The sequence below is a fragment of the Hemicordylus capensis genome, chromosome 2, assembly GCF_027244095.1.
Source record: "Hemicordylus capensis ecotype Gifberg chromosome 2, rHemCap1.1.pri, whole genome shotgun sequence".
Lineage (NCBI taxonomy): Eukaryota > Metazoa > Chordata > Lepidosauria > Squamata > Cordylidae > Hemicordylus > Hemicordylus capensis.
This window is the reverse complement of record NC_069658.1, coordinates 328,534,359-328,557,986: the sequence shown is the minus strand read 5'-3', so window position 1 is coordinate 328,557,986 and position 23,628 is coordinate 328,534,359. Positions and strand designations below refer to the sequence as shown.

The 23,628-nt window shown below is 44.1% G+C and overlaps 1 protein-coding gene across 2 annotated transcripts in view; it reads right to left on the bottom strand.

Annotated features, from left to right (window-relative positions):
* Window positions 1-23,628, bottom strand: part of TRAIP (TRAF interacting protein) — a 47,484-nt gene that overhangs the window by 3,904 nt on the left and 19,952 nt on the right. For both annotated transcript variants that reach the window (XM_053302611.1, XM_053302610.1), the window contains exons 6-15: window positions 22,389-22,516; window positions 16,691-16,785; window positions 8,245-8,358; window positions 7,201-7,288; window positions 5,704-5,793; window positions 4,765-4,853; window positions 3,926-4,081; window positions 2,742-2,787; window positions 2,137-2,262; window positions 886-936 (exon numbers count right to left, since the gene is read on the bottom strand). In XM_053302611.1, coding sequence (XP_053158586.1) covers window positions 886-936; window positions 2,137-2,262; window positions 2,742-2,787; window positions 3,926-4,081; window positions 4,765-4,853; window positions 5,704-5,793; window positions 7,201-7,288; window positions 8,245-8,358; window positions 16,691-16,785; window positions 22,389-22,516 — 983 coding nt within the window. The remainder of the gene's footprint in view (window positions 1-885; window positions 937-2,136; window positions 2,263-2,741; window positions 2,788-3,925; window positions 4,082-4,764; window positions 4,854-5,703; window positions 5,794-7,200; window positions 7,289-8,244; window positions 8,359-16,690; window positions 16,786-22,388; window positions 22,517-23,628) is intronic.

Below are 23,628 nucleotides of genomic sequence, written 5' to 3'. Positions count from 1 at the left end.
AAGGTGATAGAGAAAAGGAATCAGATACCTTCAAAGATATTTAAAATGCACAAACCATGGTCTATACTGGGGCACAGACTACGTCACCTTAGTCAAGGTAAGAGCATTCAAGCCTCCCAATTCTATGTGCAGAAGAGAGATTAAGCTTCAACTGCTCATACAATCAAGTATTCTTCATTCCTATTGTCCAGTCAGAGGCTCTCAGAAACACCAGTGGGCTGGTCCTCCTTCTAGCATAATTTCTAATAGCCTGGGGTACTGCACCAAGTGGTAGTGAAGGAGCAACCCTCTCAGGGCCTACGGCAGGCAGTTTGTTGAGGGCCTTCTGAAATCTGGAACTGACTCTGTTAGAAGTAACCCTGTCTACACTCATGGTAACCTTTGAAACATTTAGCATTTGCATCCAGTTACTGCAACTGTAGTGAGGAAATGGAACCAGTTTGTGCAGCTTTTCCAGCATGTAGGGAACACAATGTAAATATTCACATAATCAAAAAGAACACCTTTCTATGAAATCCACCGTCTCAGTAAACTGATGAGGGAGACCTAAAAGAATTGTGATCCTGATTTCATGGAACTGCATCCTCTCTTAATAACTTCAAAGCCTTGCAGCAAGACAGAATACTAGAACATTTTGAAGTACGGTAGTCAATAAGGATAATTTCTCTGTCAAATCAATTCAGTTTATTCAGCCACTTCTCATTTCGAATTAATAGTACACCAAACAACTCTACTCTGCACATTGTTTTAAGCCAATGCCACAATTTTTCCTTGCTCTATTGTCTCATTGATGAGAAATATTATACTTCCTAGATTCAACTCCAGTAAAAGTGTCAATTAAAGAACAGCTCAGTTTCTGCAAACCAGTCTTTAATGGAAGGATACAGGTTGTATGAATCTGGTTCTGCCTCCTAGGCCATCAAACCCAGTTCTCACCTAGAAGGGATAAATTCAGTAACTATAGGTTAAAAAAAAAAAAATCTCTCATGAAGGAAGTGATTATCATCATGAAATAGAACAAGAATGACAATGGTTGAGTGGCTGATGTGGGCACACATATTGCTGTATTAGAGAATCTGGCAACCAAAATGTACTACAAGATCAGGTTTCTAACTTGGTCCTCTAGTAGTAAAAGCACAGAACTTATCAAGTGGCTTATTAAAGTTCTGACTATGCAACCAAACACTGACAAAACCTCTCAAGGATATATTATATCTTCATTTAAGTCAGAATACATGAAATTGAGAACTGGTTGTATTTCAGCTTTTTCAAAGCAGCTGAGGGGAAAAAACATACACACACACCCTCCTGTTGCCATGGTCACTAGAGAGACACTTTAATCAGAGGTCAGCTGAGAAGCTTCACAGTAAATGGTGCCACAGTAAGAGAAAAGTGATGATAATCTGCATTTTCCTTGCAGATTATCTTCCTTGGAGGCCTTCAGGAGAGTCTTAAAGACCCATCTCTTTAGCTGGGATTTTAATGATAGAGACAAACCTCACCATTTGCGAACCTGACATCCATGGTTCCGCATATCCACAGTCAGGTAATTGACACCTGACCTTGGCATACTTGGGGGGAAAGGGGTTAGAAGGGATTCATTTCCACATATCCACCCTTTGGGGATGGCTGGAAATGACCCCTCAGATCAACTCCGACCACCATTTTAAGGAAAGGAGCCGCTTTTGGGGGGCACTGCAGGACAGGTGCAGACACGCGAAGCATGGTAGGGTACTTTCTTTCTGCCCTTTTGCCTTTGTTGCTTTTTTTGAGCCTCCGGGAGCCTAACCACCACCATTCCCATTGATTTAATGCTGTTATCCGTACTTCAGTTATCCACAGTTGAAGTGGAGAATGAAACCTCTGTGGTTATCTAGTTTTAATTTTAATGAGTTTTAATCTGTTTTACATTTTTATTTTTATTGGTTTTATTCTGTGTTTTTTATTTTAATTTAAACCACCCTCAGCCACTTTAGGAAGGGTGGTATATAAATTGAATGAATGAATGAATGAATGAAGTGGAGGGATTAGTTTTTTTCATCTAAGGAGGGCACAAGTATCTATACCCAATTCCATCTAGCTTGAGTGTCGAAGCAGACAGGGCTGCTGGCTATGATCAGACCCTTTTATACTTACCATTCCTGTGTTCGTCTGTGGCATCAGCATTCTATTCATAGGTGTCCTCTTGGACAGAACAGAGTTTCTGATGAAAGCAGGAAGAAGATCTTCTAGAAGCTCATCATCTGTGTCACATGAGCAGTTCTAAATCATTTTTTAAATAAAAGAAATAGGAGAGTTAGACTTACCAATCTCATACTTCCACACACACACAAGCAACACTAAAATAGACTAAGCCAGCCAGTCTATTGTGCAAAAGGAAGTGGCAGGTTCTATGAATGCAGCTCTCTGGATATTCCTAGGAGGGAGCAGAGACAGTTTTAAAGTCTTTCAAGCTGGCTTAGTACTAGCAAGTGGATCAGTGAAGAACAGCAAGGAAACGCCCTGAGGAATTCTGATAGCAGTGGGAAAGTGGGCTCCCAACATATCCTCACAGGACTTCATTGTAGTATTAACATTTTCTAGGCAATGAAACCCAACACAATGTATTAAGGTAAATATAGGCTTTGGTTAAGATTGCCTCGAGAAAACCCATCTGTTTCAGCATAGCCTCAAAAGACAGTGGACTGAGGAACAAAGGGACTCGGAGAAGCTGCAAATATTACTCATATCAATTGCTATACCTCTGCAGTTTCTTTCAGAGCTCTTGATAGATTTGTCACAGGTGCCCTGGAGGGAAGAAAAAATAAAGACACCTCCCATAAATTAGTAATTCACTCCATTTGTCATTCATTCATAAGATTTAATATACTGCCCAATCCTACTCAGGGCGGTGTACAAAACAAGAACAGCATCCAAGAATTATTATTTTTAAAGATTTAAAGGGTAAATGCCTGGCGGAAAAGAAATGTCTTCAATAAGGTTTTAAAGGTTGAAAGAAGGAGGCAAACCAAATTGGGGGTGGGTAGGTGGGTGGGAAATTCCAAAGTGAAGGGGTGGCAACAGAGAAAGCTCTTCCATGGGCCTTAGTACTATGGACCTCTCTGAGACCAGGGACTGAAAGGAAGGCAACCTGAGAAGTAATTAGTAAGTCACTCCGTTTGTCCTTTGGAGATGGAGATGCCATATTTTGTGGAAATCTAGGTATGAGCTCAATGTGGTCCAGATTCTAAGCTTTCACTTGTGGAGAAACCATGAAAGGTAGAGTTGCTTAGGACTCGGTAAGCAAATAATGCACCTTCTATTTCCTCCCCACTTGCTTTTCTGGCCAGTGATTAAAAAAAGCCTCTAATCTGATTGAGAAGCAAAGGTGTCAGTAAAGAGCTCTAATTTCTTTTGCCCTAGTGCTTAAGTCCTGCTCCCAACCATAACAGAAGCAGGAAAAAGCCTTCCCTCACTGCCTCTGGTACTTGTCTGTAACAAAGATAAAGCACTTCTTAGAAATAATACAAATGAGGTATGCTTACTGAGCATATCAAGCTTTAGTTTGCTTAACATGCAGATTATGCAGCTTGGATTTGTGCCTCCCCTTCCTATTGTCAACCAATTTAGTTTGTAAGATGACAGGCTGAAAATTGTCTTTTTAGAGTTTATTCAATATCACCTAGTAATTTTGGATGCTTTTTAAATTAAATATTTTAAGGATGATGAGTGCTGATAAAATAGGTCAACTCTGTTTGATGGTGAAGTTTAGCTGTTCTCACAGCAGACAGGACATGTGGTAACCTCTTCGTTGCAACCTTCTTTGCAGTGATTAAGCTAAATGAGACTTCTCAGTTTAAAGCAGTATAAAATAGCTGAGGATTGCTTGTCACACATGTGGAAAGAGTGTATGACAGGCAAACAACATTGAAGGAACAGGACTCACAACTTTTTATCCAGTTTGATTTTTTTGGCAGGAGCAGGAACTGTCTTATGAGGTTGATGCTTTGGGGTCTCCACATCAAAAGTGGCATTCAGGTCGATGTCATCACTGTGAGCTGGCCGGTGGAGCTTTGGATTCAGCAGTTCTACAGGAGTAGGGCTACAAGGCCAAGTTACACAATATTATATGATCAGTTGGACAGTTAGAGGGTGCATGCATCTCAGATTCTGGACCACTCTATATGCTGTACACCCTGCATCTTGGCTCCATATTGGCATGGATGTCTGATGGTAGAAAGAGATAGTTCTACTGTATCTGTTTAAGGCTAAGTTCAGAAAGTAAACTTCCTTCCATTAACTAGCAGTATGTGTGAATTAAGTTACTGAAACTGCCATCATGGATTTTATATACTCCACTCTTAATATTCTGGCAAAATTGGCCTGCTATATGACATCTAACAGTTAAATAGAAAAGGTATTCTTACGAAAAACTTGTAGAAGAAATAATTCTAATTTTGATATGATAATAGTATGAGGAAAAACCACTTGCAAGACAATTTTATTGGACTAATATGGATGGTACTAAACTAAATCACAGTCAATCTGTGAAACATGCTTTCAAGCAAGCAGCTCTTAGCTGGCGCCAGTAATCAAATTTAGATTGAAGATATGCAATTTGCATCTTAAGTGGATACAGATATATATAATATTGAATATTTTGTTTTTGGACAACTAAAGAAGGTGTATTCAACATTCTCCTACTGTCTGCTTACATTGCTTACAGTCTTTAATGCTGTATATTTATTGTTACCAATTTTCAACAAATGCCTCTACTACACTAACCTCTCAGAGACAAGCCGGCTGAGTGCTTCATTGGTTAATGACGGCACTTTTATGGTATCTTGCAGGACTCGAATCTTTTTTTTCAAACTCTTTAGTAAGAAAGAAAGAAATGGAAACAGGTTAAAGAATCTATATCAACGCCAATATTTTTACCTTCCTCCTCACTATGATACGCTTCAATTTAGGAAGAGGGTTTATCCACTGCCCCTTCCCCCAAGAGAGAGATAAGAAAAGAGTCTGGACTGGAAGCTAGGAAGGCAAAACAGCATGGCTCTAGGGCAAGGCTGCTCAACTTCAACCCTCCTGCAGATGTTGGCCTGATTGATTGATTAAGTGCTATCAAGTTGGTGTAGACTCTTAGCGATCACATAGATTCTCTCCAGGATGATCTGTCTTCAACTTGACCTTTAAGGTCTTGCAGTGCTGCATTCCTCCACCTTGCTGCTGGTCATCCTCTTCTTCTCTTCAACTTTCCCCAGCATTATGGACTTCTCAAGGGAGTTGAGTTTTCACATAATGAGTTTGGAGTATGATAGTTTGCGCCTGGTCATTTGTGCCTCGAGTGAAAATTCTGGATTGATTTGTTTGTTCTATGATCCATTTGTTTGTTTTCCTGGCTGTCCATGGTATCCTCAAAAGTCTTCTCCAGCACCACAGTTCAAACGCGTCAATGCTTTCTCTATCTTGCTTTTTCAAAGTCCAGCTTTCGCATCCATAGAGTTTCATGGGAAAAACCATTGTCTGAAAAATTCTAATCTTTGTAGGTGTTGGCCTTTGTAGATGTTGGCCTACAACTCCCATAATTCCTGGCTACTGGCCATTTTGGCTGGGGATTATGGGAATTCTAGTCCAAAAACAGCTGGGGGCCCTAAGTTGAGCAGGCCTGCTCTAGGGTCACAAACACTGAACACTGACTGTAGGCTAGAGGAAGGTTCTCACCGCAATCTCCTTATCTGCATTCCTCAGATCTGTTTGAGTGCTTTTCAATTCTTCTTTTGTTTTCTCCAAATCCAGAACAGTTTTCTGTAGCTAAAGATTAAGAACTATGCATTAGAAATCTAGTACATGATATGTACCAACCCTATACGATATTTTTAACTGGCCAGTCATTTACAGTAGGTATGTTTAACAAAGGTATATTCTTTCCAGTAATCTTTTCTAGACTTCAGTGTTTAAAAATTTAGCACACAGGAACAGACAGGAGCATTCCCAGATGGGACTTTTAGCTCGCTTCTCCACTGGAATGGAGGGTCTGCGTTCACACATTGGCTGTATTTGCACCGAACTCCATGCAAGATATTGGAAAGCAATTCACACACAATTCAGGTTTTTCATTGCAGCCTAGCCAGCAAAAAAGTGGGTAAAAAATACACTTTTGGGGTCAGGTTTTTTGGGCAAATTTGAACTTGCATTAAAGCCTTGCAGTAAACCTGCGATGTAGTTTGCTGTCTGGGAAAGCTCCAGCGGAAATTGCCATCCTATGGAGGAATAGCATCTTTGCTAAATAGCTACAGCTCTTGTTCTTTGAAGCAACCTGCAGAGGGAGCTCCAAGGTGGCTCATCTCTTTAGATTTCTGAAGAGATGAAACCAAAAGGCTGCTAAGGAGTGCTGCTGCAATGCTAACTTCACCAGAATAATTCAGTTCCCTAGTAAGCAGAGTTAGAAATGTAAAATAAAAAGGTACAAGGATGTTAAACTCTTGACATTCCCAATACATTCTTGGAAGAAGGAGAATAAAGATCCTCTCTCACCCTTCCTTCCTACTCCGTAAAATGTCCTGTGTTCACAGTACAAGTTAAAACTTCCCCAATATTAATACAAAATAATACATTCAAGAAGACAGACATGCATTTTAATTTAAGACAGTAACTTGTCTGTGTACAATTCTATTTGTATACTATCACACCATTAAAATTGGTTTTGATTTTTTATCATGGAGGAAGACTAAGACTAAGTCAGAATAGGGACAGGGCTATGTAGACAGATAGATACATATATTGAATACATACTGAGCAACCAAAAAGAAGCTGCAGCTGAACCCAGTGTACCTATCAACATCACTAATGTAACCAAGCAAGAGTTGTATTAAAATAAGATCTCTGCTACTTTAGGAAGCTGCCATAAACCAAGTCAGACCATTGGTTCATCTAGCTCAGTACTGTCTACACTTGACTGGCAGGGGCTTCTCCAAGGGTCCAAGCAAGAGTCTTTCCCAGCCCTACCTGGAGATGCCAGGATTGAACCCAAGTTCTTCTGCATGCAATGCACATGCTCTAGCACTGAGGTCCTATCCCCATACTTTAGGGGATTTATTTATGTATTTATCAAATTTATACCCTGCCCAAACTTTCATCTCTGGGCGGTTAGCTGCTGCTGAGGAACAGTTGTACACACATGACTCTGCAACATATTTACAGCATATCCACTCCTTTTACCTTGTGATTTGCAGAAAACAGCTCCTTTCTCAGCTTCTCCACTGCATCATTTGATGCTTTCAGAGACTCTTTCAGATTCTCATATTCCCTGGAAAGGGCCCAAATTAGTCAGTCAATCTGTGAAACATGCTTTCAAGCAAGCAGCTTTAAGCTGGAGCCAGTAATCAAATTTAGATTGAAGACATGCATTTTGCATCTTAAGAGGTTGCAGAAGGTTCTGATATATACACAAGCACTTTCAGGGAGAAAAACAGTGCTGAACATGCCAACACTGATTTGTACAGTGTTAAAACACAGACACACTACAGAGCAAGTGAGAAAATGTGCTTTCAGGGTAATGGTGCTCTGCTCATATTGGGGCAGGCACTAAAACAGCAGAAGTGTGTGTACCATGTCAAAATGCAAAGGGTGTTTAACAGTCTTTAGCCACATACAATATCTTGCGGCTTCCTTGCAGAAGTGATGTACGATACTTGCGTTTTAAAAGATGAAGGCTCTGAATGCATTTTAATGTTGTTATAAAACAGTGCTGGTTACTGATTACAATGCAGGTTATTTCATCCTGTAGCTCATTATTAAAAGTCGTGATTACCCATTTGCTATCTGATGTTGCCTGAACAATCTGTGAATTATACAAAGTATAAATAGAAAGGCCTCTAGCACACGGTGGGGACCAGCAACTACATCATAGTTATTGCCACAGATACATAAAGCACTTTGCTCTGCACAAAGGGAGATATTCAGGGGCCACACCACCTTCTCAGAGTCATGACAATCATTTGTCCCTTCAGTTCCCATCAAACAATCACCTCCTAAGCACTCTGGTAAATCTCTGAAGGCCGTTTCCATAGCAATGGATGTGTCACTAATGCAACAATAGTAGACTTGCTTTGTTGAAATCTTCTGTCTATGCCACCTTGATTATATTCAGCAAATCGTAGTGTCATAATCAGCATTCTGCCAGAGCATCTACACATTTATCTTTTCCTATTGTTTCCACACACACCCCTAAGACAAACACCATAAGTAGGTGTTTAGACCTACTTTTTTAGTGAGATGCAATACATGGCAAGCTGTTCTACTGCTGCCTGCCCCGCTCCCATTTCACGGATCATCTCCTCAACTTCAGGACGTTGGTTCTGTAGCAACATTTCAATTCTGGAAGAAAGGTAGATTAGGAGTTTTATGACACAGCACCACTCAGGCATTTTATAACAATACTGGAATAGTTCATCCTGGAGGAGACATATCCCATACTAGGGATGTGCAAACCAGCTCAATCTCGAGCCGGATCACCATCAAACTGGCCTGGGCCAGCTAGAGGTTTTGTTTTTAGATGGTGGACCTACCGCCTCCTAGGCCTTGGGGGTCCTGTTGTGGCCATGGGGTGTATGTGCCTGGCGGTTCCTCCCCCTCACCAGCCCTCTCTGAGCTCATGGTGGCCATTTTGGAGGCCGCTGCACATGCGCATGGGCCATTTGCGTGGCCGGATTACTGGCCACACAAATGGCCCATGAGCATGCGCAGCAACCTCCAAAATGGCCATCATGAGCCCAGAGACGGCCGAAATGGCCAATGGGAGGCTGGCCGGGGGGGGAGGGAGGAGAACAGCCAAAGACCCCCCCGCAGCTGCAGCAGCCCCCCAGGCTTTGGAGGTCGTAAGTCCACCATTAAAAAAAAAACCAAACCCTGGGGTGGGGGACACATCCCTGGCACCCCCAAACTGGGCCTGAACTGGCTCAAATTCAAGCTGAGCCAGACCCCTCATTCAGGGTGTCAAAGCCAAACATGCCCGGTTCGGTTCAAGTCCAGTTCAGACTTGAACCGGGCAAACTGGTTTTGTGCACATCCATATCCCATAATATAGACTGGCAAAAAAAAGTTCCCATCTGGACTGAGACACACAGTGATATGCTTTAGCTATACAGGAATCGAATTGGTATTGAATAAGTTCTCCACAGAAAACAGATGTTGAATACATTCTTCACAGCAAACAAATTCAAATATAAGGCTATTGGTAAGAGAGTTTAGTAGTAGTGACTGCTTTGTTTAAGAATAATGAGCAACTAATGCAACTAGTCCATCAACTTCTTCATACAGAAGTGGTCGAGATAGCCTGAAGTCTGCACAGAATGCCTGAGGACATGATATAGAGGACCCCATCTCTACTTATCTATTTATCCCCATCAGTTATTATCATGAATAGAAATGGGTGCTTGGAGGGATGTATGTGACTGACTCAGGGAAACAAAAGTCTAATGTATTATCACAATGGTCTGAATTTATAGGCACACCAGGCAGAAACATCCATTATCTAACCACCTGGCTGCAATATAAAACCTTTAGTTTATTAAGCGTTTATCCTGTATTTCCACTTAAAGTAACACTAAGGCAGCTTATTTTTAAAGAGTAAAAATAAATATAAAAGCAGCAGCCTAAAAAGCAATGAACTCATTGGAGCAACCCTAATACCAAAAGGTGTCAGAAGCATGGGTAAACAGAATGGACTTCACCTGGCACCTAGAAAACAATAGCAATGGTGCCATGCCAAGGGCATTCCACAGCTGGGAATCTTTCTGGTCACCACCTGCCTAACTACTGAAGATAGAGCCTTCCTCTGAGGATCTTCATCGATGGGCAGATCCATATGGGAGAAGATAGTCTTTCAGACCCCCCAGACCCAAACCGTTTATGGGTTTATAATCAAAAGCAGCACCTTAAATTGTGCTCTGAAACAAACTGGCAGCCAGTATGGATTCTTAAGTACTTGCAAGACATCAACAGTATAGAGAATCCTGGCCAATAACTGCAGTGCCAGTTCAAGACTCTTGACACTTTTCAGAGGAAGCCCCACACACAATGCAATGTAATAATCTAGCCTGGATGTTATCAATGAATGGATGACTGTGCCCAGATAGTCTCTTTCTAGAAGAGGATACAGCTGGCAAACCATCCAAAGTTAGTTTAAAAGGTGTTCAATGCTGCAGATGTTACTTGTGTATCCAGCAGCAAACCTAGGCCTAGAAGCATCCACAGGCTTCAGAGCAAACCATGCATAAGATACTTGAGAACGGAGCGTTGGTTTCACTTACCGTGAAAGCTTCTTGTTGCTGGGACCGAGGACACCTCTGGGTTATCCTTCCCGTAAGCTCCAAGGCAGGACAGTTGATTGGATAGAAATAGAAAGCTATGCCTACTTGAAGCTGAGAGGGATAATCCAGCCCAGTTCTTTCGGTCCGAGGTGCGAAAGGCACAAATGTAACGTTAACTTTAACATACCATACAGAAGAGTAACAGATCATAACAAGGCAGAATTATACAGAGTAAGATAAAATACAGACCCGGGCTTAATCCCCATGAAAACACTAATACCAGGAACTCAGATGGTCAACCAGGAACAGGCAAGGACCTCAAGAGCGTGGGTCCAAGTGTCCTTGGTCCCAGCAACAAGAAGCAGTCTTCACGGTAAGGCCCTCTCTGGGCTCATGGTGGCCATTTTGGAGGTTGCTGCACATGCCCATGGGCCATTTGTGTGGCCAGTAATCCGGCCATGCAAATGGCCCATGCGCATGTGCAGCCAAAATGGCCACCATGAGCTCAGAGAGGGCTGGTGGGGGGGAGGAACCGCCAGGCACACACACCCCATGGCCACAACAGGAAACCAACGCTCTGTTCTCTGTTGCTGGGACCGAGGACACCTCTGAGAAATACCACAGCGAAGACCCATCTAGGGAGGGACGTCCTTGTCTATTCCTGGGGAAGCACCTTCCGGAAAACACACCTTCCACAGGCTGCTTGAGAAGATGCATGTAGGTCAATTTTATAATGTCTAATAAAAGTGGAAGGCGATTTCCAGTTAGCTGCCCTACAAATCTCGTGGACAGGAGCATTTGTAGAAAATGCTGCTGAGGTGGCCGCTGCTTGGGATGAGTGAGAACTTGCGTAGGCAGCCGCAGATGTTGGACCTCGTAAGCCAACGTTATACAAGCTCTAATCCAATGTGCGATGGTCAGAGCTGACACAGCCGACCTCATGGTACTGGGATGAAAGGATACAAATAAGGCATTTGTGGTCCTAAAATCCGTCATCCATTTAATATATTTTTTGAGACAGCGGCGAACGTCCAAATTATGCCATTGTTTTCCCCTGGGATGAACTGGATGAGGACAAAAAGGCAGCAGAAAACTGTCTTGTGACTGGTGAAATGGTGTAGCCACTTTGGGCCGAAAGGAATGGTCTGGAATCATCTGAGTCTTCCTGGAAGATGCAGAGAGATTTAGAAATGGAGAGTGCCCTTAACTCTGAGACACATCTAGTGGAGGTTGTTGCCACCAGGAAAGCCAATTTGAATGACAATAACTTTAAAGATATGTCTGCCAGTGGTTCAAATGGAGAAGGTTGCAATGGTTTTAGTACAGTATGTAGGTCCCATGATGGAAACCTATGAACGATCGGGGGAGATAACAGGGTTGTCCCTCGAAGAAAATGTAGGAGGTGTGTATGGTTTTGGCATGCCGTGCCCAAAATGCTGGAAATGAGCCCTGCTAGCGAATCTGCTTGTCTCTTCAAAGTGTTTGGACATAGGCCCTTGTCCATCTCTTCCTGTAAGAATTGGAGGAGATGGTTCAAGGAGACATCGGTTGGGTATGGAATGTCTGGTTAACCAGCGCAAGAAGAACCACCAGGTGCATTGATATATCCTGTTTATTGAGGATTGGTAGGATGCTAGCATTGTTTGAAGAACCTGTTTGGTATCTCCCTGATGACCTAAGATTCTCCGCTGTTTCCAAGCGGCTGTGGTTGTGGTGCTGCACTGGACCCTGAGTAAGAAGATCTTCGGACACGGAGAGAATTCACGGTTCTTCTGTAGCCAGATGAAGAAGTTCTGGGAACCATGGACGTCTCGGCCAGAAGAGTGCCACCATAATGACTGTTGCCTGCATCATGCTGATTCTCCGCAACACTCTGGCCAGAAGAGGCATTGGCGGGAACGCATACAGCAATCCCCGTAGCCAGGGACTGGATAGGGCATCCACCGCTTCCGCTTCCTGGCAGGGAAAACAGGACATGAACCGTGGAGTTTTGGTATTCTTTGTTGTTGCAAACAGATCCATGACCAGTATTCCCATGCACGCTGTGATCCTGGTGAACACATGTGTTGAGAGTGTCCATTCCCCCGGTAACAGGTCTTCTCAGCTCAGCTAATTGGCCGTGAGGTTGTCTTCTCCCTTTATGTGATGTGCTGTCAGAGAGCCCAGGTGGCCCTCCGCCCAGGTGATCAGACGGGAGGCCTCCTGATGTAGTGACTTGGAATGCGTGCTGCCTTGCCAATTTACATGGGTCTTTGCGGTGGTATTGTCTGTTTGCACTAAGATATGAGCGCCCCAGAGGCGGTGTTGAAATGCCAATAGAGCCAGACAAATTGCTCACAGCTCTTTCCAATTGATGCTGCAGCTCCTTTACTAGACAGACCATGTCCCTTATGAAGTTAGATTGAGACAGTGAGCTCCCCAGCCCCTGTTGCTCGCCTCTGGTTAGAATCACCTTTGGTGGGTCCAGAAATTGTTTTCCCCATAGAAGGTTTTGCAGAAGCAGCCACCACCTGAGGGCTAGGCGCACAGATTCTGGGAGGTGTAACTGTACTATCCGTTTCACAGCTATGGCTCACTGATACGGCAGGAGGAACCACTGGAGTGCACGGAAGTGAAACCTCAATGAAGGTTGTGACCATGAGCCCTAGGAGCCTCGCCAAGGTGGACACTAACATCATAGGTCTCTGAAGAGCCTGCCTGATTTCCGAGGTGAGCAGTAAGAATTGATCATGTGGAAGAACAAGACGGTCAATTTGTGTGTCTATAAGGACACCCAGGTGTTGCAGATAGCAGGTCGGTGAGAGCTGACTCTTTGATAGGTTTATGCAGAAGCCGTGATTCTGGAGGGTGCACAGAGAGGTGTTTAAATCTGGATGTGCCGTTTGTACCAATTTGGATAGGAGAAGTAGATCATCCAAGTACACTAGAATACGGATCCCCTGAAGCCAGAGATGTGCCACCACTGGAGCCAGCACCTTGGTAAAGACTCACGGAGCTGACGACAGGCCAAACGGAAGTGCCACATATTGCCAATGTCGACCCGCATAGTGGAACCTGAGCAAGGACCGACTGTGATTGCGGATGGGAACGTGCAGATAAGCCTTTTTCAAATCTATGGATGTCATGATGTCTTGATGATGAAGCTCCTCTGCAACCGATCTTAAGCTTTCTATTCTGAACCGTTCCCTTTTCACCCACCTGTTTAGCAATTTTAAATTCAAAACAGTTCTTTTTGTTCCATCCTTTTTGGGTATGGTGAACAAAATAGAATAGACGCCCTCCCCTCATTGCATAGGTGGAACAGGTTCCACTGTGCGGATTTCCTCTGGATGATAAATTGCTCGAAGAGGCTCGGAGTGCCTGATAATAGAGCGCAGATGTGGGATTGTGAGGAATCTGTGAGGAGGGGGAGCTACTAAATCTATTTTGTACCCGTCCCGTATCACCTTTACAGTCCAATTGTCTGCAATGGATGCTTCCCAGGCGTGGAGGTGCTCTATCAGATGACCGCCCAATTTTTGGAGTGGCAAGTCATTGTTGGCCTTTAGCCTGTTTATGCTGGAAGAAGGGCTGCTTATTAGAACCAGTGTTCCTATAGGAACCGCGCTGTCTGTTCCAGTTGAACCTCTGGGTTCTAAAGTCTTGACCCCAGCTCCTATAGGACCGGAATCCACGAAAGGGCTGAAAGGTGGACTGAGTTTGTTGATAGGGTCTTTTGAAAAATGGCGTATCAGATTTTCTTGGGGCTGTTGGCATGGCCCTTTTTTTGTCTTTGGATTCTACTAGCACATCCTTAAGTGCGCACTCTCCAAATAACTTGGTGCCATCGTACACCACAGTGGTCAGATTATTTTTTAGAAGTGACACTGACCTGCCAATGTTTAAGCCAGAAGTGGCGGCGCCCTACAACCGCAGCAGCAGATGCCCATGAGACAAACCTGATTGACTCTAAAGTGGCATCAGCCATAAAGGCCCGAGTCTTTTGGATTTTAAGCAGTTGCTGCCTCAGCTTTGTTGGATCCATGGGTGTGTCATTCAAAAAGGTCATCCACCCACAGCAGAGAAGCCCTGGCCACCACTGACGCTGCAGCCTGCGTCGTCAGGGATGTATTATCATGGACCTTGTGAAAACAATAGTTCCGCCTTTTTGTCAGCGGGATCCTTGAGTGTGACCTCGTCATCCTTTGGCACTAAGGAGGCACTGACCAACTGGGCTATCGGAGCATCGGTATTGGGAGTCTTTAAGAGATCCACATGTTCCTTTTGGTAAGAATAGAATCTAGTGGCAGCCAAAAGGGTTTTTCTACTAGCTGACGGTGATGCCCACTCCTGCTTTATAACTTCAGAAAATAAATCCAGTAAAGGCAGAAGCATTTCTCTTGGCACCGCTCTAGGAAATACTAAATCTCCATTTCCAGACTGAGTAAGGTCAGGTCCTGAATTAGCTTTCAGGCCAATAGCCTTGAGGACCCTTGACATCAGGGGAGAAAAATCATCTGCAATAAAGAGGCGTTGGGAAATATTACAAGGTTCCACACCCTCACTCCCAGACCACTCGCCCTCTTCCTTAGGTAGGGAGTCTGGACCCTGAATGTCTCCCTCCAAATTGCCCACATCATCCTTGAGGTCAGTGTCACCAATACCAATGGGCACTGTCCCTGAGGTTAGCTTGTTTTGAACCAAGGGCCTCAGGTGAAGGGGGTCTGGATCCCCAGAGTCTTGGCTGGTAATTTCAGAAGAATGGTAGTCCTTGGTGGCAGAAGCCCTATCCTTGGACTTTTTATGTTTTTTAAGATGTTTGGTTTTGGCCTTCGACTTGCGGAGAGAGGGACATGGAGAGCTAGAAGAAGCTGAACTTTCTAAAGAAGTTGCCCGCCTCTTGCACTTTCTGGATCCCCTTTGTTTCTTAGCAGGTCTGATCTAGTAAATAGTGTCAATTATGGCATTTTAAAACCATGCCTGCCACTCAGGGGGAACAGACCTGGGCAAATTAGATTGTGGGACAGAGGGAGATGGTTGACTGGTAGATTGGGAGGATTCTTGCCCGTTCTCTCTATTTCCTGCCAAATTTGCTGAGGTACCCTGTGCCATTTTATAAGTGCCCCCTGCCGCCATCTTAGGTGTAGCCGCTCCTTTAAAAACACCCAGTGCCCTGATCTCAGCCGAGGAGGGTGGTGGATTAGCTACTGGGTGCCTTTTACCTAGGAAAAGCCACTGCCCAGGGGATTCACGATTTCCCACAGTTTGTTCGTAAAGCTGGTGCTGGGCCCCTGAGGAGCGAGTGAGGCGTGGTCTCAGCGGGCGGCCTGATTCCTGTGCCTCCTGAATTGCAGGTGCTTGCGAAGGGGGTGGAGACGCAGCCAGTACGAGTGGCTTGCAGGCAGCCGTATCTGGCACTGAGGAACTCTCCATGTCTGGGGTTGGGTACATGAACGGCCCGGAGGCGGCTGCGGCTGACTGGGAAAAATGCGGCGAAGTCGGGGGCACGCAAGGCCCGAAGGTGATCGTGGCCGACAACTGTGCTTTCACTGAACATGGCCCTCCTGGAAAGTCAGCGTAGGGGCCTCTCCCCTTCGGAAGGTGATGCAGCGGGGGAGGGGAGTAAGGGAAAAAGAGGGACCAACAGAAGAAAGATGAAAGTAGGTGTTGTTTTTTTAAAGTTATAACATATTCACGGGACAAAGAAAGAGAAGAGAAGAGAATCAGAAAGGAGCAATCAGTAAGCAACAATCAAAATTATTTGCTGGTCAATGACCGAATAAACTTATAACTAACCAACCAATCAAAATTAGCAAAGATATGACAGAAGGAAAAAATTGCTGCCTGGAGCTTTCGAGGACAGAAAAGAACTGGGCGGGGTTATCCCCCTCAGCTTCAAGTAGACGTAGCTTTCTATTTCTATCCAATCAACTGTCCTGCCTTGGAGCTTACAGGAAGGATAACCCAGAGGTGTCCTTGGTCCCAGCAACAGAGAATACCTAAGTATGGGAGGATACTTTAATACACACACAAAACCCTCACAGCATTATCATAAGAAAGTTCAAGATGATACACTAAAGTGGTCTAACGTATGTACCAGATTGTAGCCTAACCTTGTGCTAGGGCTTTTCTAGGTTGTTATCATCATCCTTTAGCCATAACACGATCAGTTTGACTCTTGAATCCAATTTACTGACATGGAAAGTTCAAACGTCAGTGTCAGAATAGTTTTGGATAATAGAATGCAGACATGGAAGGGTCTCTAGACCAATCCCCTGCTCAGTACAAGAAAGTGCTACACCACCCTTGACTGATGGCTGTCCAGCTTGTTTGGAATGTTCCAGTGAAGCAGAGCCTACCACTCCACAGCCTGTTCCACTACTGAATGATTCTTAGTACTGCAATGCTTATATTCTAACCTCTCCATAGATTTCAGTTTATTTCGCAGTCTTCGGGCCTCCTCTTTTGCACTCTTTGTATCCTCTTGCTGCTGCTCCAGATATTTCATTTGTTTCTGAGAAGGAGAAGCACCATCATCAGTGCACAGAAGACACCCCCATAGATGCAAAGCTTAGCTTTGTTTTGTTTTATTTATTGTTAATTTTTTATACCGCCTTTCATTAAAATAATCTCAAGGCACTTTACAAAACATTTAACACAATATAAAACCATTCAAACAACACAATAAGAATTAAAATGAAATATAAATACACAAATCTAATTAAAAGTTTAAAACGTATGTACAATATAACCATAAGATACAAAGCAGCAGCAAACAAAACACTCATTCAAAAGCTTGGGTAAAAAGCTAAGATTTGACTTGCTTTCTAAAAACTATGATGGAGACTGGGGAGCAGAGGCCCACCAGGAGAGCATTCCAAAGTCTGGGGGCAAGGACTGAGAAGACCCTGTCCCGCATGCATGACAGGCTAGCCTCCCTCATTGTTGGCACACAGAGCAGGGCCCCGCCATCAGGACCTCGTCAAGCGGACAGAAACCCTTGGGAGCAGGCGGTACTTCAGGTATCCAGGGCCCAAACCTTTTAGGACTTTACCTTGAATTGGACCTGGAAACAGATTGGCAGCCACTGTAGCTCTTTCAAAATGGGGGTAGTATGGTCCCAGTGGCATTTTGCATTAGCTGTAGTTCCTCAATATTCTTTGAGGGTAGCCCCACGTACAGCGCATTACAGTAATCCAGCCATGATGCGACTAAGACGCAGCTGGCACACTAACCAAAGCTTTGCAAAAGGCACCCCTAGCCACTGCGTCCACCTGAGCTTCCAAAAGCAGAGCCAGCTCCAGCAGTACCCCCAAGATGAGCACTTGCTCTTTCAAGGGGCGTACAACCCCATCTAGAACTGGTAGAATCTCTGCATCCCCATTAATATCAAACCATCTCTAATGATCTTTCTCTCTTAATAGCCCGCAATCTAGGTTTTGGAAGTTGTGGTTCATGCTCACCAAATAGCTCTAATCACAATAGTTGCTCATTTGAGTCATTGTTCAGAAGTAAGACAAGCATTTAATTCTAGGAGAAAGCCTGCCTGACCAGGCCCGTCACCCCACAATACAGCATCTTCCCATCTAAATACTGTTGGTTCTTATTTTCACAATTCTAATACAGTGTTTTTAAAAAAATCGAGGCCTTACCACTTGAAAACTTTCAGTCAACTCACATATAACCTGCAAATATTGCTCATGCAAGGAGCTCAATCATGCAAGTAGTGCAGCATGTCAGGAAAGGAACTTGTGCAGTATTGTGGCTCCTCAATATTTTGCACAAGTTCCTTCCTTCCACTTTACACTGCCCTCTTTCTCCACCATTCTATAGCAGCTTCCAGACTTGCATTAAACACACAGTTTCCTTGAATATAAAGTGACCTGCACAGGATCAATGCAATGTGTGTTTAGGGAGCTTACTCAACAGATTTAAAGGAAAAACACAACCTTCTTCAATACACTTGCGATTTCTAGGCTTCGATTGGGCTGGTCAGCTTAGCACAAACTTCAAAGGCTCCTGTCTACTTTCCCTCTACACTGAAAACTAGAAAAGGAGTAATGCTGTTTGATCAGACTTCAGAGAAAAGACTAGAATATCTGCAAGAGGATACTAAGTTCTGCTCTGTACAGAAGGTGGAGGATTCTAGACCATCTCACATAATTACAAAACTGAATGTCTACACCACAGTTTCTCAACCACCGGTCCCTGGACCACTGCCGGTCCGCGAAGGGTGGAGTGCCGGTCCGTGACTGGGAGTCAATCCCACCCCCAAACAACTACAATCAAGGCACTCACTTCCTCAATTTTGCACATGGCACGGAAGAGGAGGAGTATCACAGAGGTGCAGAACCCTGCTTCCGCCTTGCCTCCACGTGCTGCTGAGATCTTCCTACAGCTATCTTATTCCCTATCTTTACAGTTTCAAACTGTATGCGGTGCGGGGGCATTGAGGAAAAGGTATGGCAGTGGGCACCACTTGAAGGGCTGCTGTTCTTCCATGCACACTGTTTGCAGCCAAAGGTTGGTTGATTGAAACCCAGCTGCCTGTTGTGGCCAAGGCGCCTTGAGCAGGAAAGCTGTTTCCCTCTTGCATCGGTGGGGCGTTGTGGTTCCTCGGCCCCCTGTAACCCCCTGGTCTGCACCACCGGTGGAAGACGGCGGTCCCCTTTGTGACCTCGCCAGGGGGTGGAACCTCTGGCCGGGATCATGCCATGGTGAGGGCTAAGCAGTGGAGGGAGGGAGGAGGGCCGCCTTGGCTCGGGCTTTGCAGTAAGGGAGTGCAGGTGGACCTTCCTCAGGGGAGGGGGAACAAGCACGTGTACCAAGGAGGGCAAAGTGGCGGAGGGAGGTGGCGTGGTGCGGGGGAGAGGCAAGATACCATTTGTGCATTCATGCAAAAGGGTCATTGGATGAATAGCACTGGAATGAAGTGATCCTGGGGATTTGATGCCCAGCGCAGTTCGTGTCCGATCCCAACCGATTTAAAACCAGCTGCCTGTTGCAGCCAAGGCACCTTGAGAGGGAATGCCGTTTCCCTCTTGCATTGGTGGGGCATTGTGGTCCCTCGGCCCCCTATAACCCCCCGGTCTGTACCGCTGGTGGAAGACGGAGGTCCCCTTTATGACCTTGCCGAGTGGGAGGGGCAACCTCTTGCCGGGATCATGCCGTAGTGAGGGCTGAGGGAGGGTGGGAGGGGGCTGCCTTGGCTCACCTCACTGCGACGCGTGGGCAGCATGTGGGACCACATGAGCTGTGTGGCCCCCAAGGCAGGCTGGTGTGATTGGCACATGCTGAGAGTTGAGAGGGGGGCGCAGAAGTGTGTGCTGTGAAAGAGGATGGGGGGGAACACCTGCTACACTCTGGTGAGCAATCACAACAGTGGCAGCTCTTGGACCCAGGCAACCCCCCGAGCGCGGTCCAGTGCACCATTGCCTCTCCCACCCTGAACAGTGCCTTATCTCCCCAGCGAGGAAGATGAAGCATCCACCACTACAACACCCCGCGCCCCTCGCCATCTCAGAATCACCCCCTTCCCTTTAATGCCAGGTCCCCACCACTCTTCTTCACATTTTCTTTCACCATTAAAAAAACCAAAACCATTCCCAGCACCTGCCACGTAACTGGTTTTAAGGAGTTTTGGAGGAGCTGCACGGGTTTCATTAGGTCCGCCTCACAAAGTGCACATCTAAGAGCAGGATCCAGATCAAGCCAGGTGATCATGACTACGCAGCATTGACACAAATGAGAGATGACTAAATTAATGTCAGTGGGTGGTCCTGACTAACATCATCTAGATCCAGCTCTGCGACTACACAACTCCTGCTAAAACTCCACCTCCCTCAAGAGAGGGTTAAACTGTAGACTTCGGGCTCTACTGACAACTTGCCCAGCTCTCCTCTCCTCACCACCTTTTTGCTTTGCTTGACATCCAGCCTGATGAAGAGTTTCGGGGAATTCAAAAGCTTGCTTGTGTGTTGTTTTCATTGGCCCCATGTAGCTTCTGAATTTTTCTAATGGCCCAACATCCCCTCTCCACTGAGTAGTCACAAGCACCCCCATCCCGCACATACTGAATACATACTGGAGACATATTTGTTCACCCAGGCCTCTAGATTCAGGGGTTCTCAACCTTGAGTCCCCAGATGTTGGTGGACTTCAACTTCCATAATCCCCAGCCATAATGGCCAAATGCCATTGTGGTTGGGGGTTATGGGAATTTAAGTCCACCAACATCTAAACCCCTAATATTCCATGTTTGCAAAGATTCCAAATTTAATGATTTTAATGCTTATATTATTTTAATTGTAAACTGCCCAGAAATGCAAGTTTTGGGCAGTATAGAAGTCTGATAGATAGATAGATAGACGGACAAACTTAAACCCCCTTTACTAACTGCTGGTCCAGGAAACTGTGCATGAAGAATGTAGCGGTCCTTGAAACTCTGCATGAAGAATTTATGGGTCCTTGACTCCAAAAAGGTTGAGAAACACTGCCATTATGATGAGGGTTCATTTTGCCTGGCATAGGTTGTACCCCTTCTGTACTCACCCCTCCCCCAGCTTCTACAGTGTTTTCTAAGTTTCCTTTTTTATCACTTGAATAAACCCAACTGGCAGCTACAATCTGGCTGTAGGTGTGTCCTTAGCACACATGATGCTAGACCAGGAAGGACATCGTGGATTTAGCTCCTGCTGTTGCGAGACAGGCTTGTTAGAGGGCATTAAGGAACAGGCAAAGTGCATCAGTTGGTACCTGCATCAAAGTGAAAGCAGGTTAGGAGACGCTTTGGTTACACTTCTACTATTCATATGTAGGACAGAATTCTAAGCTCAGGACAGAGAATGAATACAAAGCTTGGAAGCTTTCTGGAAACTAAGCAGGCTGGGAAGTGTTTGTCTCAAAATAATTAATAGGCCTCACACCAGTGTTTTAGAGCAGCTGCAGTGTTTGCTTGATCAGTTAAAACACCAAATTTCATTTTTCACAGCAGCATTCAAAATACTAAAAGATTAAGTTATGGAAAAAACAACGAAAAGAGAGCATGGGTGAGCCCTCTGAATGTTAAAAACACAGCTTAAAATGCTGCATCCTTTAAGCACCAACACACACAAAAATTGATTGCCAACTCACAAAACATCATTCACACAGACAGACCTAAAGGTAGAAACAAGTAGTATAACCAATCTAATTCAAATTATTTCCAAAAGAGGAAGCTGGATGTGGCAGTTCTCCCTTAAATGTCTTCAACTGTCACATCATCAAATTATATTTTCAGCTCAGCCTCTTTCCCCCTCAAATCACAGAACTTGATCCATGAACATACCAGTAATCTGTCTAGACTGAGGTTCATTATGTCACCATATCGGAGTTGTTGTGAAATTCAATTTAGGCATTTCAGTTAATATTTTGGGGTGGGATGGAGAAAAATATGATTAGTATTTACCAGTTAATAGAATAAATCCAATCCAAGTATTAAAAAACAACAACACCACATGTAATGGAGGAATTTCAGTTCTGGTCTTCAACAGGTACCAGGATAATACTTCAAAGTAACAGAGGATATTGGTATGTATTGTCAAAAAACCAGATCAAACTCACTATAGTATCAGCTAATTATTTTAGCATGTTATCTAGAATACTGGTGAAGCATATGCTCTATGAGTCCCAAATAACCAGCACTGAGAAAAGGACTTAAAAAAAAGAGAGAGATAACGAGAGTCTTCAGATCTTAAAAACCAGGAAGATGATACAGCCCACATTCTGGATTTGTCCAATTAGGGTAAAGGGAAACAGGACAAGAGTTTCAGTATTTTGAAATCATCCAATATCTTAAAATGAAAGTCTCATTAGCCTGTTTTCTGTGGTTTTATTCTTTGACTAGATTGCCAGCCAAACCAGGAGGCATTTTACCTCAAAATGCTGGATGTTGTGTGTTGAAACTTGTAAGTTATATCATGAGATCTATCCAAAATACAAATGACTGCACCATCTCTCACTTCTTCAGTTTTAGAGATAGGGAAGTCACAGGTCCTTTGAAGTGCTATATCAAATTTTTCTATTGTTTGTAGAAGGGAGAAGCCCAGACCATTTTGAAGTTATAAGAAAAAGCCATACCTTGAGAGTAGAGCACAGCATTTCCATATCAGATGCAGCCTTCTGAAGTGATTCAATGGTGGCATTACGTACATCTAGAGTTTCCCTCAGTGAGTCCACAATACATTGGCAATCCCGTTTCTCTTTTTCTAAAAGAAAACACTCTGTGAACTCAGTACTGTGTGAGTTCTGCAAACCTCTGGACTAAGGGCAGAAATGTGACCTGAACAAGCAAAGCAGATAGAAATTTCAAAGAAAGAAATTGTTTGGAAAGCCACTGGATAGTCACCACTGAATTTGATGCATTAGGAATATGCATCAAGTAATTCTTGTTACAAACGCTAGTAAGTTTTCTTCAATACAAGAACAATGTGCTCTCTTCAGAGCTGATTCAGTTGCCAACACCAACATTTTCGCTCCCCTGCCCCACTCTGAAGATCAAAACAATGGAAGTGCTGGGCAGGGAGTTGGAATAATGCATAAACTAAACATTTACAGAAGCACAAAATTTTGATGCCTGACTTTGGAAACTGTTGTATTCTGTTCTCTCAGTGTGAATCCTTCTGTGCTGGGAACATACTTAGATAAGACTGTCAGATACTGCTGTGAACAGTGAGATAGTGCTGACACGCAGAACAATTACACTGCTGCTAGGCTTCTATTTTTGTCACTCACTTTCATCACAGATTGTTCTGATGGCCTAAAGATTCAAATACTCTTGGTTTGGTTTCTGAATAAAAACCCACTGACCCAGTGTGTGTATTTGGTTTTTTTTAAAAAAATCACAGTACCAGGAAAAATTGATATCAGACAAGACAGATATGTAAAACTGACTATACAAGGACCACCTAAAAATATCAGAGATTTAACGATCAATTTAGTAGACCAAGATGCTACAGATTACCACTCAAATCTGAAACTTTACTTTATCTGTTACTTATACTCACAGTATAAGAACAGTGAGGCAAATTGTTCAAACCTATACCTGTTTTAGGGGGGAAATCTAGCTTATTTTTGGCTAGTTAATTTGCACATGTAGGGGAAGAGGGCTGCTTAAAAACAGAAGTACCCATCCTAGTTGCTCCCTTCAAACCTTTTTATTTACTGCACTCACATGTTCTAGGATTACTGCCATTCATACTGAGTGACATTTTCCTTTCATTGCTTATGACTCACATTTCGAGACAGGCTGCCTACAGACAATGCTTTAAAGCCATCGACAAAGTCCCCAGGGTTTTCATTTACGTGTCTCCATAATACA